The 15,099-nt window shown below is 43.6% G+C and overlaps 2 protein-coding genes across 3 annotated transcripts in view; one reads left to right on the top strand and one right to left on the bottom strand.

The window, feature by feature from the left end:
- Positions 1-5,321, bottom strand: part of ATXN7 (ataxin 7) — an 85,850-nt gene extending 80,529 nt beyond the window's left edge. The window contains exon 1 of one of the 2 annotated variants that reach the window (XM_075286964.1): positions 5,227-5,321. Coding sequence is in view for 1 of the 2 variants with exons in the window: in XM_075286960.1 (XP_075143061.1) it covers positions 1,319-1,322 (4 nt within the window). In the remaining variant the exon portion in view is untranslated. Of the gene's footprint in view, positions 1-1,318; positions 1,371-5,226 lie in introns of those variants that run through there. The other variant, XM_075286960.1, reaches the window with a different exon arrangement.
- Positions 5,294-14,781, top strand: THOC7 (THO complex subunit 7). Its single transcript, XM_075286965.1, has 8 exons — positions 5,294-5,386; positions 7,849-7,966; positions 9,129-9,256; positions 10,885-10,971; positions 12,001-12,058; positions 12,656-12,722; positions 13,114-13,183; positions 14,365-14,781. Exons 1-8 carry the CDS (start codon positions 5,368-5,370, stop codon positions 14,421-14,423), a joined length of 606 nt encoding a protein of 201 aa, XP_075143066.1. The 5' UTR covers positions 5,294-5,367; the 3' UTR covers positions 14,424-14,781.
- Positions 14,782-15,099: the final 318 nt, after the last annotated feature.

The following is a 15,099-nucleotide window of genomic DNA, read 5'->3' as shown; positions in this document are numbered from 1 at the left end:
TATGGTTCATCTTAGTTGTCTAAGACGCGCCACTATTCTGAACATTTTCTGGCCTAGCAGCGTTAGTAAATTCCCCCGTTGCCTTATTGTAGGCGTTCTAGTGTACAGAAAAACCCTCCATATGCAAAAAGCACGTTTGGACCAAAAACACAATGAAAGGGAAGGAAAATAAAAAGCTATATCGACTTGCACGTGACATGCAGAGGTGGTTTTGTTTCTCGCAAAACAAGGATGGCCAAAATACCATAAACAGGGTAATTTTGCAAAAAAAAAAAAAAAAAAAAAACTATGCCTAAGGCCGGCCTTCTGCTGAATCAAGGAATAAGACATATTCAAGGTCGGATTGTCCCAGAAAAATCTCAGGGCCCTCCGATGGGACCTGATCTGACACAATAAGGGGCACAGCAGATGACAACCCTATTTGGAGGTGACTTTGTTCCCAGTCGCACTAGGGTCTATTTTTTATGGGATGGTTTATAAGAAACCTCTTACCGTATAGACCAGGGGTAGGGAACCTTCGGCTCTCCAGCTGCTGTGAAACTACAACTCCCATCATGCTCCATTCACTTCCATGGAAGTTCCAAGAACAGCAGAGCCAGTATGCATGCTGGGAGTTGTAGTTTTGCAACAGCTGGAGAGCCGTACGTTCCCTACCCCTGGTATAGACGATCTGTCCTGTATGTACAATGATAGAAACAAATGCAATAAAAAACGGATATACGTATACACAGTCTGTAGAAGTGCACGGGGATCATTTGGATTCCCCATACCGAGCCCACTGTCCTGAAGATAACCCTAAGCAGTACACAGACCTAATACTATGTTACAGAAGTGATATTGTTCTATAGCGGACTGACGACACGTTTGGTTATAAGATTTGCTGCGATGTATCATTTTCTTGAATACATCACATAAAAGGAAGTTATTACAAAGAGGTGAGAAGGACGAGGCCGAAACAATGGGAGAAATGTTCAGCTTTAGTGAATTGTAGATACCAGCGGATCACCCTGGCACCGACTTCAGAAACCCCTGGAGATCGCGTCTTATCACCACAGGTAGCTGCAGCCCTAATATATAGTATGGATATGGACAGCCAACCATATAATGCATGGACAGGCTGGCTCCATCACAGCACCTATCGGCATCTCTTTGGCTAATAGAGGGGTGCCAAAATGGGGTATATGGAACGGAACGGTAAATGTCATTGCTCAGGCGATCCTAGAATAAAGCAGGGGGACATAACATATAATAAAAGCAAATGAGGATATGGCTATACATATAAATGGGTAAGTAAACTGTATATATGCAATTTACTAACCCATCTCCTGCAGTGTTCTGGCGTAGATGCAGTATATAGGCCGCACCTTTTCATCCATTTTTCACCGCCATGCCAGGGGACTGATCCGCTTCTCTCTATATAATTTGGATTATGATTATTTAACATTCTGGATTTTGAGACCGTTCTAGAAAAGAGCTCCTAATATCAGGATAGGAACGTACATAATGTAGTATGGGAGGAAGGCCTTTCACTTCTACTTCCTCAATATATTACCGACCTGCGCTGACGGTCACACTTTCTGGATTATCGGCTGCTAGATTAAAGGAATTCCACTTTGTGTACTGTACAGAAATCTCCTTAGGCTTTGGGCTTGTATTCGGAGTGTAGGCCTAATCCTTCCTGAGGGAGCCCTGACAAGTCCTGGGGCCTCACTGCTGCAATGAGCAGCATTCCACAAGGAAGCCGAATTCCCCGAGTCAGTTTTTTGGAGATGAACGTCTGTTCTACTGGGAAAACAGCAATGTCATACCGACGCCTCGGTGCGGGAAAACAAACTGCACTCCCCAATGATCAGATCATTACACAGGCCTGTCCCCAGATATACAAACAGTTTATCGAAGGAGAAACAGTATCCCTGGCAGAGACGAGTGCTGGCTGACTTTCTGTTATTATTAGGGCAGGTTCACACACGGCATTATTTCTGCGTTCCACCGCTGTGGTGTTTTACTGCAGTTGTCACTGACACAGATATGGTTGTGACGTCCCATTCACACCCTGCTGCATTTTTGTGACCTATTCTTGGCACTTGTGCAGCATTTTTCATCAACAAGGTACAAATTTAGACCTTATTTACATAAACGTGCAAAATGGCCGTCACATGGCCCTTGGAAAGGAAAGCAAGTCTGTGGGGCTAGTCACGGGTCTTATTTTTTTTTTTTTTAAACAAGGGATCCGTCATTGGATACCCTTTTTTTTCTCCCCAACACGTAGGAATAGCCTTAAGAAAGGCTATTCTTCTCCTACCTTTAGATGTCTTCTCCGTGCCGCCGTTCGGTAGAAATCCGGGTTTTCTTTGGTATGCAAATGAGTTCTCTCGCAGCACTGGGGATGCCCCCAGTGCTACGAGAGAACTCTCCAGCGCCGCCTCCATCTTCTTCTGGAACGCCCTCCTCCCTGTGTCTTCTTCCGTGCTGGGTTTCAATCTTTTAGGCCTCGGGCAGAGCCGACTGCGCATGCCCGGGCCACAAGAAAATGGCTACTTACACCGCTTACTATGTAAGTGACCATTTTCTTGTGGCCTGGGCACATTTTCTTGTGGCCCACAGTCGGCTCTGCCTGAGGCCTAGAAGATTGAAACCCAGGCCGAAAGAAGACACAGGGAGAGGCCGTTCCAGAGGAAGATGGAGGCGGCGCTGGAGAGTTCTCTCTCAGCATTGGGGACGCCCCCAGAGCTATTTGAGCACTGAGAACCGCCCCCAGTGCTGTGAGAGAACTAATTTGCATACAGAAGAAAACCAGGATTTCTACGGAACAGCGGCACGGAGAAGACATCTAAAGGTAGGAGAAGAATAGCCTTTCTTAAGGCTATTCCTACGTGTTAGTCAGAAAAAAAGGGTATCCAGTGGTAGGATCCCTTTAAAGGACTGTGTGGACAGTCTATCAAAAAAGATAGAAAATATCCTATTTTTGTTATTCGGTTTTCATGTATCCCTCAATAGACTCAATTTCAATACTGTAGCAAGGGAGCCATTCCTGGAGCTCACTGTATGATAACTTACTATAATGCAGCGAGTTCAGTCTGGGAAATACGGCCAGCACACAGAAAGTGTTACGTGTGAATATAACTTTACTAGTGTGTATGCTGTGAGAGGGGAAAGGGAGCAATCCAATGCAAAATGTCCGGTCCAGTTGGTTGGACTTTTTGCAATGGTCACAAGTTTGCCACTCACATGGAAACAACAAGGTTGCACTGCAGTTATCCCGCAATTTTACGGTATGACTTAGGCTGCGTTTACACGGAAATTTCTCTTCCTTTGTCTACAGGATTGTTTTCCGTTGCAGTTTTTCTCTGCCATTTAGGCTCTAATTGGCAAAATCTGCAGCAAGTTGAAGCAAGACGCTGTTTTCATGTTTCTGCGCCCTGTTGTGATCTCTGCCTCCCATTGAAAGCGATGGGATTCAGATTCGGGGGCAGAATCCACTCCTAAATCCGTGGCAGATTCCTCTGTGTAAACCTAGTCTTAAACTGAGAACTGGTGTAGTCACCGCTGGGCCCCTCAGCAATAAAGGGAGTCCGCAAGTCCCCTGTATAAATGGAGAGGTAGATCTTATGCACCCCTAGACTTTGGAGATTGCCAAGTTTAGCATTCTACCAGTTTGAGCAGTGGGCACTTCCGTTCCCTTCATACAAGGATCTCTAGGAATCTCAGAGGTCGTACCCCCCATGGATCAAACACTTATCCCTTATCTTACGGATAGAAGGTAAGCGTTTGCCAGCTAACCCATGTCGATTTACATTTTCAGCATAAAAACACACAGTCCAATGCACCTTGCACATTTGGATTTAAAACCCAGAGCATGGCAGATCTTTAGCTACAACAACTTATCTCATATCCAGATGTGACCCGGGCCTACGTTTTATTGGATTTTAAAGTCTGCAGCATGTCAATTCTTTGTGCGGATTGGTCAAAGTAGAACAAAACAGATCCAAGAAAAATCTGCATGCAGATTTTTGTGTGGATTTTGGTGCAGGAAATCCACAGCGTACACTTTTCAGTGCGCGTGTAGCCCTACCATGCAAAATATGTTGCAAATATTGTCTGTATTTCCCAGACTGCTCTCTGGTCGGAGACCCGGACTCTTTATCTATGATGCTGTGAGTCACTGCCTCATCATGGCTACAGTGACTCACATCATCATAAATAACTAAGTCAGGATCTACTCAGGGGGAAGAAGCCATGGAAATATGGCCAGTACATGGACTATATTTCCAAAGTCTAAACACCCGTGTACAGCTAGCCTTAGGGTACATCATAATATGTAGGGGTAACCACAAAAGCCTAAATCTATATGCACACGGCCATAGTAGTACTAATTCTCAAAAAAACATGTCCACATTGCATCAGTAGGTCATCTACAATCAGGGATCTGCAAGTAGTCTTGTGTGATCCCCTACACTACAAATGCAGCCAAGAAAAAGACAAGCTATGTAATTTGCGGTGTATGGCCTGGACGTATGTGTATATGTACATACACACGTATATGTGAGTGTATACACAATAGAGTGCACATGTATTATGTGTATATATTGTATAGAGGCTGTAGAACCTATATTACATAGTGCACAGTACATATACAGTGTAGGTTCTGCATGTATATATCATATATAACCTGTATATTTATAGCTATGTATAATATGTATCTATATCATCTGTATACTATATAGAGCATAGCACATATACAACGCATGTTGCCCCGATATATACATTACTGACATATACCTGTACAAAGAGACGTGTATACATTGCCTATAGAATATGCTTACATTGTATACAGCATTCAGAGCATATATAGTATATGGCATACATGTGTATATAATATAGAACAGCCATATAGATGTGTATATTGTATAAAGTGCAGTGAATGCTCAGTATAGACAGTGGCTATATACACATGGTATATATCAGAGTATGGTATATCCATATAGGATAGTGATGTATGTAGGAGTATATAATATACAGATAATACAGTATATACACATCACAGCCCATAGATTACAGATAATACAGCCTATATACGTCTATGTAGCAATGTATACACCATGGCTCCTGCTGGTCACCCTGTGCTCGGTGTATGGAGGACACAACAGTCACATCTAGTAATGAGGGAGGGGTCGGTGTGGCCCCCGGGGCCCCCCAGCTCTCCTCTCCCGGTTACACGGCACTCACCTGGGGGTCGGGGCCGCCTGTGCTCCGGGGGTTGGGGGCGGGGGAAGCCTATAGAGAGCGGGGCGGCGGGGCGGTGAGTGCGGCCTCCATGCTTGTCCCCGGCTGCTGCATTGTGGGAGTCTGACCTCACTAGAAGCCGACATGGGAGCCGTCACCGACGGTAAGTAGCGGCCCTGCTCCTCCCAGCCCCCCTCCCACGATCCAAGGCCCGGCTGTCTGGATTAATAACCGGATACCGGTCGCCATAAGCTAGGCCGGAAAAGCCCCGGGGTCGAGTTTTCGCTTGGCCCGGATACTCGCACTCTATTCGGCCAGGAATCAACCTCGGCTCCCGGCCTTGTGATAAGTGGGAGGACGGAGCTGCACGTTGTGGGAGATAGGCCAGACCTATCTGTAATAATGCCTGTAATGTGCTATAGTGAGGTGGTTCTAGTAAGATGATTATCAAAGCAATGTAATACAATGGGTGTGAAGACTTATATATAATATACTACACAATAATACACAGTACAATGGATGTGAAGTATTGTCATTGTATCGGTGAGCCTTATATATAATACATTGTATCAGTGACCCTTATACACTATATTATATTACACTATAATATACTATGATACAATGTAATGAAATATATTCATGTATGTGAACGATTGTCATTGTATCTGCCATATACATATAAAATATTACACTGTAATTTACTATAATACACACATTTCATAATATAGGTGAAGTTTTATTGTATTTGTGAACATTATATATAAAACAGTAATAGGGAGCCTTTACACGGAGTAAACATACATGTATTTTTGAAAAATACACGTGTAAAAATAAGACTCCCATTGACTTCAATGACATTTTACAGGCGTATTTGTACATGTGTAAAAAAATGCCATTGAAGTCAATGGGAGTCTTATTTTTACACGTGTATTTTGCAAAAATACATGTGCGTTTACTCCGTGTGAAGGCTCCCATAGACTGTAACATAATTATTTCATTACAATATATGTGAAGTGTATGGATTAGTGCATCGGTGACTCATATATAGTATATTATAATATAATATATACTGTAGATTTCATTATTATTATTTTAATATATGTAAAGTATTGTTATTGTATCTGTGACCCTAGTCTAATATTATATATAATTACAATGTATGGTTGGTTACTTTACTTGTCTTATTATATATGATATAATAGGGTAATGTGCTTGTGGTTTATTGCGTTCTCACCAGGGCAGTTTTCACTTCCAAAACCGGATGTGAAACCCAATGATAGTCGCAATCTTAAGATCTTTATTTGCTATCAGTGAATGGGATCCATCTGTATTGAAATCTAGAGGAAGATCACTTGTGCTCTGACATCACAGTAGTTTCTTATGTAGGCACAGAAAATATTCATAGGGCCACAGTTATGTTATGGTAATATGGCACTCTTATAAGGAATGGGTGCTTCACTTGGATCCACTGGACTCCTGGGGTCATTGCCTGCTTACAGATACCTAAAGGACATCCTTTCTGGCAGTTTGAGGGGGCATTCACATGTAGTAAAGTGACGATAACTCACGGCAGAATCAGCATTGAACATACTGAACCCATTGAACAGCGCGGAACCCATTGAAGTCAATGGGAGTCTTTTTATCAGCGCTGATTCTGCCGCCAGTTATCGTGGCAGAATCAGCGCCACTTTACTTCATGTGAATGCCCCCTTACATGTCCAACTTCAGGCTGGGAATCTTGGCCTGTGTTTCGGTCAGTTTTACCTCCCTGAACGCATCTCAGCTGAACCTAGATGGGTTCATTTCTAGAGATGAGCGAGTACTGTTCGGATCAGCCGATCCGAACAGCACGCACGCATTGAAATGAATGGACGTAGCCGGCACGCGAGGAGTTAAGCGGCCGGCCGGCCGGCGTCAAAGCGGAAGTACCAGGTGCTTCCATTCATTTCAATGCGTGCGTGCTGTTCGGATCGGCTGATCCGAACAGTACTCGCTCATCTCTATTCATTTCAGCATCTGATTTGGCCAATACATAGACTGGGTTTTCTGTCTGTCACCAATTGAGTATAGAAAGTATAGTCTGCTGCGCTTCTCTATATAGAGCATCGCACCGAAAAAAAAGCAGACAAACGCAGCAGTATCGCAGACTTATCAACACTAGAGCCAAAGAGTGGTTGTCTTTAGCAACTCCTAGATCCAGCTTATGGCCTTACTTTTGGACTACTGTGCCCCTGGTTACAGGACACACCTATTACACTTTGCTGTCAGAAGCTGAGCATGTCCTATGTCCAACAGATCTACTTTTGGCGTGTATCCGTGTGATCCTGACATCTTGAGCAGGTGTCCAATACATAATATTAGTAGCGTCTGTGCTCAGGATGTCACACGTCATGCTGCTGTCAATAGAGATGACATATTGGGAGGTAGTTGCAGGGGCCATGATGCTAATATGTAACTGAAGAGATTGTCCTGGATACAAAAGTGACATTATAAGGCTTTATTCACATGTCATGAGAGAATAAGGGTCCTCAATATAATTGGAGCAGTATGTGCACATATATGACCAACACACACACATGTAAGGCTCATTTCTTTATGTATACACTGTACGCTCCTTTTTCGCAGATGAAGTTATCCGCAAACGCCTTTTAATTGATGGCGACGGTGCTGGCGACGATCGAAGAATCAACCTTCTGGTGAAAAGTTTTTTAAAGTGGTGCAACTCCGGATCACAGGAAGATGGGTAATGCAGCGGATATAGTCTATTGCTGTAGTATAATGACCCCTATGTTATAATGCAGATATTAAGTTATAGAGTAGTTCAATTTAACGTTGCATGGTCCGGTTCAGTTGCATTCAGTTTGCCCCTGTGAAACAACGTATATGAACAACTGTGTAGGGTACCTGCAGTAGTTGTCTCTCTGTTTTCCCCCACATAGGAGTGACCAATCCAATAAATGGCGTGTTAAAGGGGTTTTCCAGGACAATAATAGCGATGACTTATCTTTTGAATATTCCATCAATATTAGATACACCTGGGACCACTGCCATATAGCTGGTGGCTACGTTTGTTCTTCTCAGGCCAGTGACATCACACACATTGGTCATATGGCCATGCTGCAGTTCAGCCCCATTCAAATGATTTGGGCTGTGCTGTAGTTCCAAGCGCGGCCACTATACAATGTACAGCGCTGTGCTTGGACCTCAGTGAAGAGGCCACAGCACTTGTGCAAACACTACAGGCGTTGGACCTCCACCGATCTGATATTGATGACCTATAGGTGATCAATATCATGGTCCCATGAACCCCTTTAAAACCACAATGTGTGAACACAGACACAGGGACTTGGATTGCATTTGATTACCTATCCCCAGAGTTATTGCTGTAGTTATCAGATATCTGTAGACATCTATGCACCACATGCAGCAGGCTAGCTATTCTGTGGGGTTGTCGTACAGTTTTCAAGCCCTTCACGTGCTTTGGGGCGCTGCAGGGAGTTCACAGCTATATGGAGGGAAAGATACCGATTCAGTAAGTACCAAAGAAAACTGCATAGAAGGTGATTCCTCTGTATAAGAGTAGAGAGATATCACTGACACTAAGGTGTCGTGCACACAGCAGGGTCTATGGTGCAGTCCCTGCTCTGTATGTACGATATCAGGTAACATAATAAGACCTCTAAAGTAGAATGCTGCAGATATTTACTATATCTGTATACATCAGTATTAAGTTGGGGCTTACAGAGGTGCTGTAATCCTCTCTGGGTGCTGTATTATGCTGCCAGTCATCTATGGGCTTGTATAGAGTTATGTGCTAAAAGATAGCGAGTCCTGTAAGGCTAGTTGTGAGTCAGAGGACATTATGGCTGTATTGTCTTACCCATCTTGTTCCTTGTCTTCCACAGATACTCCCAGTACCAGCGCATGCTCAGCAGCTTGTCTCAGTGCTCTTTCTCTATGGGTAAAACCCTCCTGGTACATGACATGAACCTCCGCGAGATGGAGAACTATGAGAAGATATACAGTGATATTGGTAAATATTCTATAGGTACAATTGTACTGTCGCTCTAGGTTCACACTAGCATTTGGGTCTCCCTTCATTCGGATCCGCATGAGAACCTGAAAGACCGAGACCCTGTCCGCTTAAAGGGATCCTATCATTGGATACCCTTTTGTTTCTCCCTAACAGGTAGGAATAGCCTTAAGAAAGGCTATTCTTCTCCTACCTTTAGATGTCTTCTCCGAGCCGCCGTTCCATAGAAATCCCTGTTTTTTTTGGTATGCAAATGAGTTATCTGACTGCACTGAGGGCGGCCCTCAGCACTCAAACAGCACTGGGGGGGGTCCCCAATGTTGCGAGAGAAATCTCCAGCACCACCTCCATCTTCTTCTGGAATGGCCTCTCCCCGCGTCTTCTTCCATCCCGGGTTTCAATCTTCTAGACATGCGCAGTTGGTTGTGCCATCGGGCCTCGGGTAGAGCCGACTGCGCATGCCATGGCCACAAGACAATGGCCGCTTACACAGTAAGAGACTCCAATGCAGATGTGAACCTAACCTAAATGGAGTAATCTCTATATAGTGTAATATTATGGTGCTCCATTTGTAACCACTTGGGTGTATGATTAGCTGCAACATAGTAGCGTGACGTTGCCATCTTATGTGGTGCGACTATATATCACTTTGTAGCCCTAGCCCATCTATTTGCTGATCTATGACCAGTCCTGAGTGGTGGGCACTTATCACATCATGTAGAGCAGACTTATCGTACTCACTTCAGGGGCTTCGCTGCTGTGGCCAGGGGATCAGGAGCTGGATATCCCTAATACATACCTGCAGCCTCACTCTTATAGGGTAGATCAGAGGACCCCTTTAGATGCCATTATCAATGTCGATCTCAGCATGCAAACAGAGAGAATGAGGAGGGTCCTTAGTTTATTGTGTGACACAATTGGGCCCCTTACCTTCTATGGCCAGATACCCCAGAATTTTATTTCCTATTATTGGGCTTATTTATAATCTGGAACAACTAAATGAAAATTGAAAAATCTCCCTATATGATTAAAATGAATGCAAAAAATTAATATTATAAAACATGTGTTATGTATGCAGAACAAACGTTAAGACCACCAGAATGCAAAGAGGGGCAAAAATCGGTGCAACGTTTAAGGCCAAATTTGACAGGATATGGTTTGACCCTTTGAAATGTAAGTGTCTCCTAGTTGTGTGAGCGGAGGTCCTGCTTATCATAGAGATCTAAGGTATCATCTCTATTGTCATAGACTCCACCTTGTGGTTAATGTTGGTAACTGCATCAGAGGTCAAGCCTTGGAACATTTCTACATACTGTAGTTCCTGTATTCTGGCCAAAAAACTAAGTCCGGTCTTGTAATAGCTGTGTGAACAGTGATCTTGTGTATTTTTGACACTGATCATGTTCCTCATTCACACGGGTAAGTTTATAACCATTAGACAATAGTTTCTTTATGTGCGCTTCAGCTGTATTTTTGCTATTATTCTTTAGCTCCAGGGTATAGCATAGAAAGGGCTTTAAAGGGGTTGTTCAGCAAATACAAATCACAGCTCACAATGCTGATCTCTGTCTGGTCATCTCCCCTTTGTTAGAGATATCACCTGTTACCATTCTGTTTATTCTCCACAGAGAGCAGTATCGCAGCGGCGCATGAGAAGATCGCAGAGTGTAAGAAACAGATACTGCAAGCCAAACGTATCCGGAAAAATCGCCAAGGTAAGACCTGTACTGACGTGACGTTCTGTGTAGTGGGCTGCTCTTAAGGGCCTCTTCACACAGCGTAAGCGCGACGCTCATTTAGACACGTATACACGTGTCCGAGCGCGGCACTTCAAAACAGAGCCCATTGATTTCAATGGGAAGCGCGCGTATATGCCGATATATACGTGTATACGTGTCTAAGTGAGCAGCACGCTTATGCCGTGTGAAGGGGCCCTAACAATGCATTAAGACAGCAAGCATCCCGCTCCTTCTAGATTGACCGGCCATGGATAAAATGTATCACAGTGGTTATGTCTGTTCTTTGGCATAAGATCTATTGCACGTGATAGATTTTATAGCTTTTTATAGATTTCCAGAGATGCGCTAGAACTATTAAGATGCCAGAACCTTTTATTACCTTTGGTGCATGTCAATGATAAAGACTGGCGTAGGAAACCATACACCACCTTACTTCTGTTGCAGACAAACCACAGGTTTCCGGGCTGGTTCCAACTCAAGGTCCTGGGATCGGAGCCATCACCCTGCCCCCAGATGCTCTGCTACTTACCTGTACTATTGGGACTGGCCAGGTAACTACCTGTAAACAATGGGGAGAAAGCAGAGCAATTTGGGCTCGGTGCTGGTTCCCATAATGTGACCCAGGGTCAGAACCAGGCTGTAAAACTGTGGTTCATCGTCAATAGAACCTGAGGGAGGTAAGTACAGAATCCCTCCCTGGAGAACCCCTTTAATATGTCCCCCCCCAATCTCTCTGGTTATCAGTTCTGTTAGTGATGAAAGGCTGAACGAAGGGACAGGAAAGGAAAGCAGCAAAAGAGCCGTGTCCCTTTAATAAGATCTATTACAAGGTTTATCATCTCCACTTGTACTTTCCATTTACTGGTTTATAATTGGAGGTACGCCTTATGGCGTGTGGTCAGTGTTAGGTTAGTGTTTGCTTTATGTATATATTTCTGTACTGCTATGTGAGGTGACTACATAAATCACAATCGTATATCTAATTTATATATGTTATTTTTTCAGAGTATGACGCATTGGCCAAAGTCATTCAGCAGCACCCAGATCGGCACGAGACATTGAGGTACGTATTCAGCAGGCCATTCACTTCTAATGGTGTTGGACCTTCACCGATCTGATACCGATAACCTATGCCGTGGATGAAAAATGATTGGGGGTCTGTAAAATCCATTCATATCAGATTGAAAGGTCCAAATCCCAACACCCAAGCTGATTTTTGGGCAAGTGCTGTGCCTTTCTTATCTTTTGCCATTTTATAGTAGCTGGGCATAGCTGTATGGGGGTGTAGAGGTAGCAATGGTTACATGACGCTGGAGTCTGAGGCTTCTCTATAACGTAAGATACATGTCTAGTAGGCGCATCAACACAGATTTTGTTATGGAACCCAGGAACTATAAGTTTCACCTTTGCCTGGTACTGCTGTTTACCCTGGCAGCGAACCCCATGTGATGTATGTATGTGATGTCATCCATCATGGCATCAAGAAAGAGACCAATCCATCACTTAAAACCACAACATGACTTAAGGAGAGCAGTAAAGTAAGCCGATATAAAAATAAAGTCTCAGAAAACCCCTTTAATTCATGTAGTGTCTGTATGATCAATAGTACCGAGACCCCGTCACATGTCTCCAAATAGTGCGCTTGTGTCTTACCCTACAGGCAACTGGAAGCATTGGACAAGGAGCTGAAGCAACTGTCTCACACCAAGGAGAACGTGGAGGACAAGGTGAGACTTAGACCTGTGTAGAAGGATTTATATGTCTATCCCACTTTTCTATTGGGCCAGTCTAGGTAACTCGGTCTACAATATTGCATTCGTTCATGGGATGTATGTGCAGTTTTCCAGAGTTCTGGTCTCCTGTTACAATGGACGTCCTGGAACCGATTAGTATTATAACTTGAAGATCCTCTTTATAGTTTCATATACACAAGTTACATTTGCCGCTCGCTCCCGTTTCACACCATTGCTGATAAGTCTGGTCTTGATCAAGTCCCTCCGGTTTTTATTGAGTAGTAGGGCCGGTGGATGAATAACACCTATAGCTCACCCATCTCGATAGATCAGACATATCATGTTATTTTATAGACTTGACGTTTTTTCCTTGTACTCTCTGCAGCTGGAGTTGAGGAGGAAACAGTTCCATGTCCTGCTCAGCACCATCCATGAGCTTCAACAGACCCTGGAAAGTAAGTGCCAGCCTATGTAGTAATACCTGACAGCATCTGCAGATCTGTACATAGGATAAAGACATATTAGTGTGGGTCCAAAGCCACATTGCTATCAGATTGGAGAGGGCACAACCTCTGATACCTGCACAGTATATGGTGAGATCTCCATATACTATCCAGTGTCTGGGCCTTCCACGAGCTACATGTACAGGAATGGTTTCAAATTCTTTGCTTTACTCATTTCTTCTTTACATGATTATTTTCATTGCTTACTTGGAAAACCCAATGAAAAATTCACATGGATTCCTATTATTGTGGCAGCTGAGATGAGGTTCACAGTGAGACCAGATTCGCACAGCATAATTCGATGCTGATTTTCAAGCGCAGCTCCGGATTCGGACTGGAATCTGCCTCTTGTTGTTTTCAATGGGAGACTGCTATGGATGCTTCTTTTTCATGTCCTTGCTTGATCTCAGTGCAGAATCTGTGGGATTAGACTGGTCAGCAAGCGACGACGCCGTGGAAAGCCGAAGCGCTTGGATCCACGGGGCTGGAATTTGGAGAAGAATATGATGCGGCTTAAATTCCTCTCCATATACATTAGATGCATGTTGACTGAACTCAATCATTTCAGTGGAACATTCGACCATCTAATACATATGGGGACCTCACATGACTTAAGATTTTCTTAAGATGTCAGGATGGGGACCATTTATTATAGTGCATTTGGCCTTGTGATCCTCTGCTCACATGCTACCCACCACTCTATTTCTGGCTTGTACAGCAGATCACATGGAGAACTATTGACATTCTAAACTATAGGCAGACGGCACCTACCCCTCGTTCACACCTGACAGATCTCATAGTCTGTAACCATAAGTCCACATAGGTAGAAAAATTTAAGTGACTCCATTTTTGGGATATCTATAAAAAGAATAGTGAACATAACTTTCCAGCTACCCTCACTCTCATTATATAGTGTGTTTGCTATAGACCAAGGGTAGGGAACGTACGGCTCTCCAGCTGTTGCAAAACAAAACTACAACTCCCAGCATGCATACTTGCTCTTCTGTTCTTGTAACTTCCATGGAAGTGAATGGAGCATGCTGGGAGTTGTAGTTTCACAGCAGCTGGAGAGCCGAAGGTTTCCTACCCCTGTTATAGACGGTTCCTTATCCTGTTTTCTTGCCTTTTTCCAGATGACGAGAAACTAGCTGAAGAATCTCAGGATTCCCAAATGGATACGAGCACCCAGTAGTTATCAGCTTAAACTACATGGAAGAGGAGATCGCTAGTTTTCTTGAAGGAACATGTGTCATACAGCGTGAACAACATCAGTCATGGTTGATAAGTGTTTGTGTCATGCGCCCTCCAATAGTCACAACCCATTGCTCCAGTTTTTCCTGGACTGTTCCTTTAAGTCTATCTTATTTTCAGATGATTGTTGCAGATGCTACGGCGATGTTTGGCTGTGTACATAGCAGATTTGTGTACTGTTCACACAATATTGCTTTGGATATACGTTAGAATGTACAAGTGACAAGTCAGTGGTATTTTCTTCATGGGGAAAAAAATTGGTTTTGGAAGTTTTTTTTTTTTTGTATACTTTACAATAAAAGGCCTAAAATGATATTATGAATTATATTCATTTGTGGAGGTGTTCACATGCCCTACCTGGAATCTATAAGGACATCCTCGAATCTTTGTTCTGGGGTATTTTGGGTCTCCAGTACTGAGGGGAATTTATTAAGAGGGGTCACATTAGCACCCAAAAATCATCTATGGGTGAGCTGCTATAGATGGGTTATGCATGAGTTTTAAGGGGTTGTCCAGGATCTGAAGGTAGGTTATATTGATGACACCTGGGGCAAAAAAGTGGCTCAGTGGTTATCTCTACAGCTTTGTAGCGCTGGAGTCCGGGGTTCGAATCCTTC

Source organism: Leptodactylus fuscus, chromosome 9, assembly GCF_031893055.1.
Source record: "Leptodactylus fuscus isolate aLepFus1 chromosome 9, aLepFus1.hap2, whole genome shotgun sequence".
NCBI lineage: Eukaryota > Metazoa > Chordata > Amphibia > Anura > Leptodactylidae > Leptodactylus > Leptodactylus fuscus.
The sequence above is the reverse complement of the archived record's forward strand: the minus strand, read 5'-3'. Positions and strand labels throughout refer to the sequence as shown.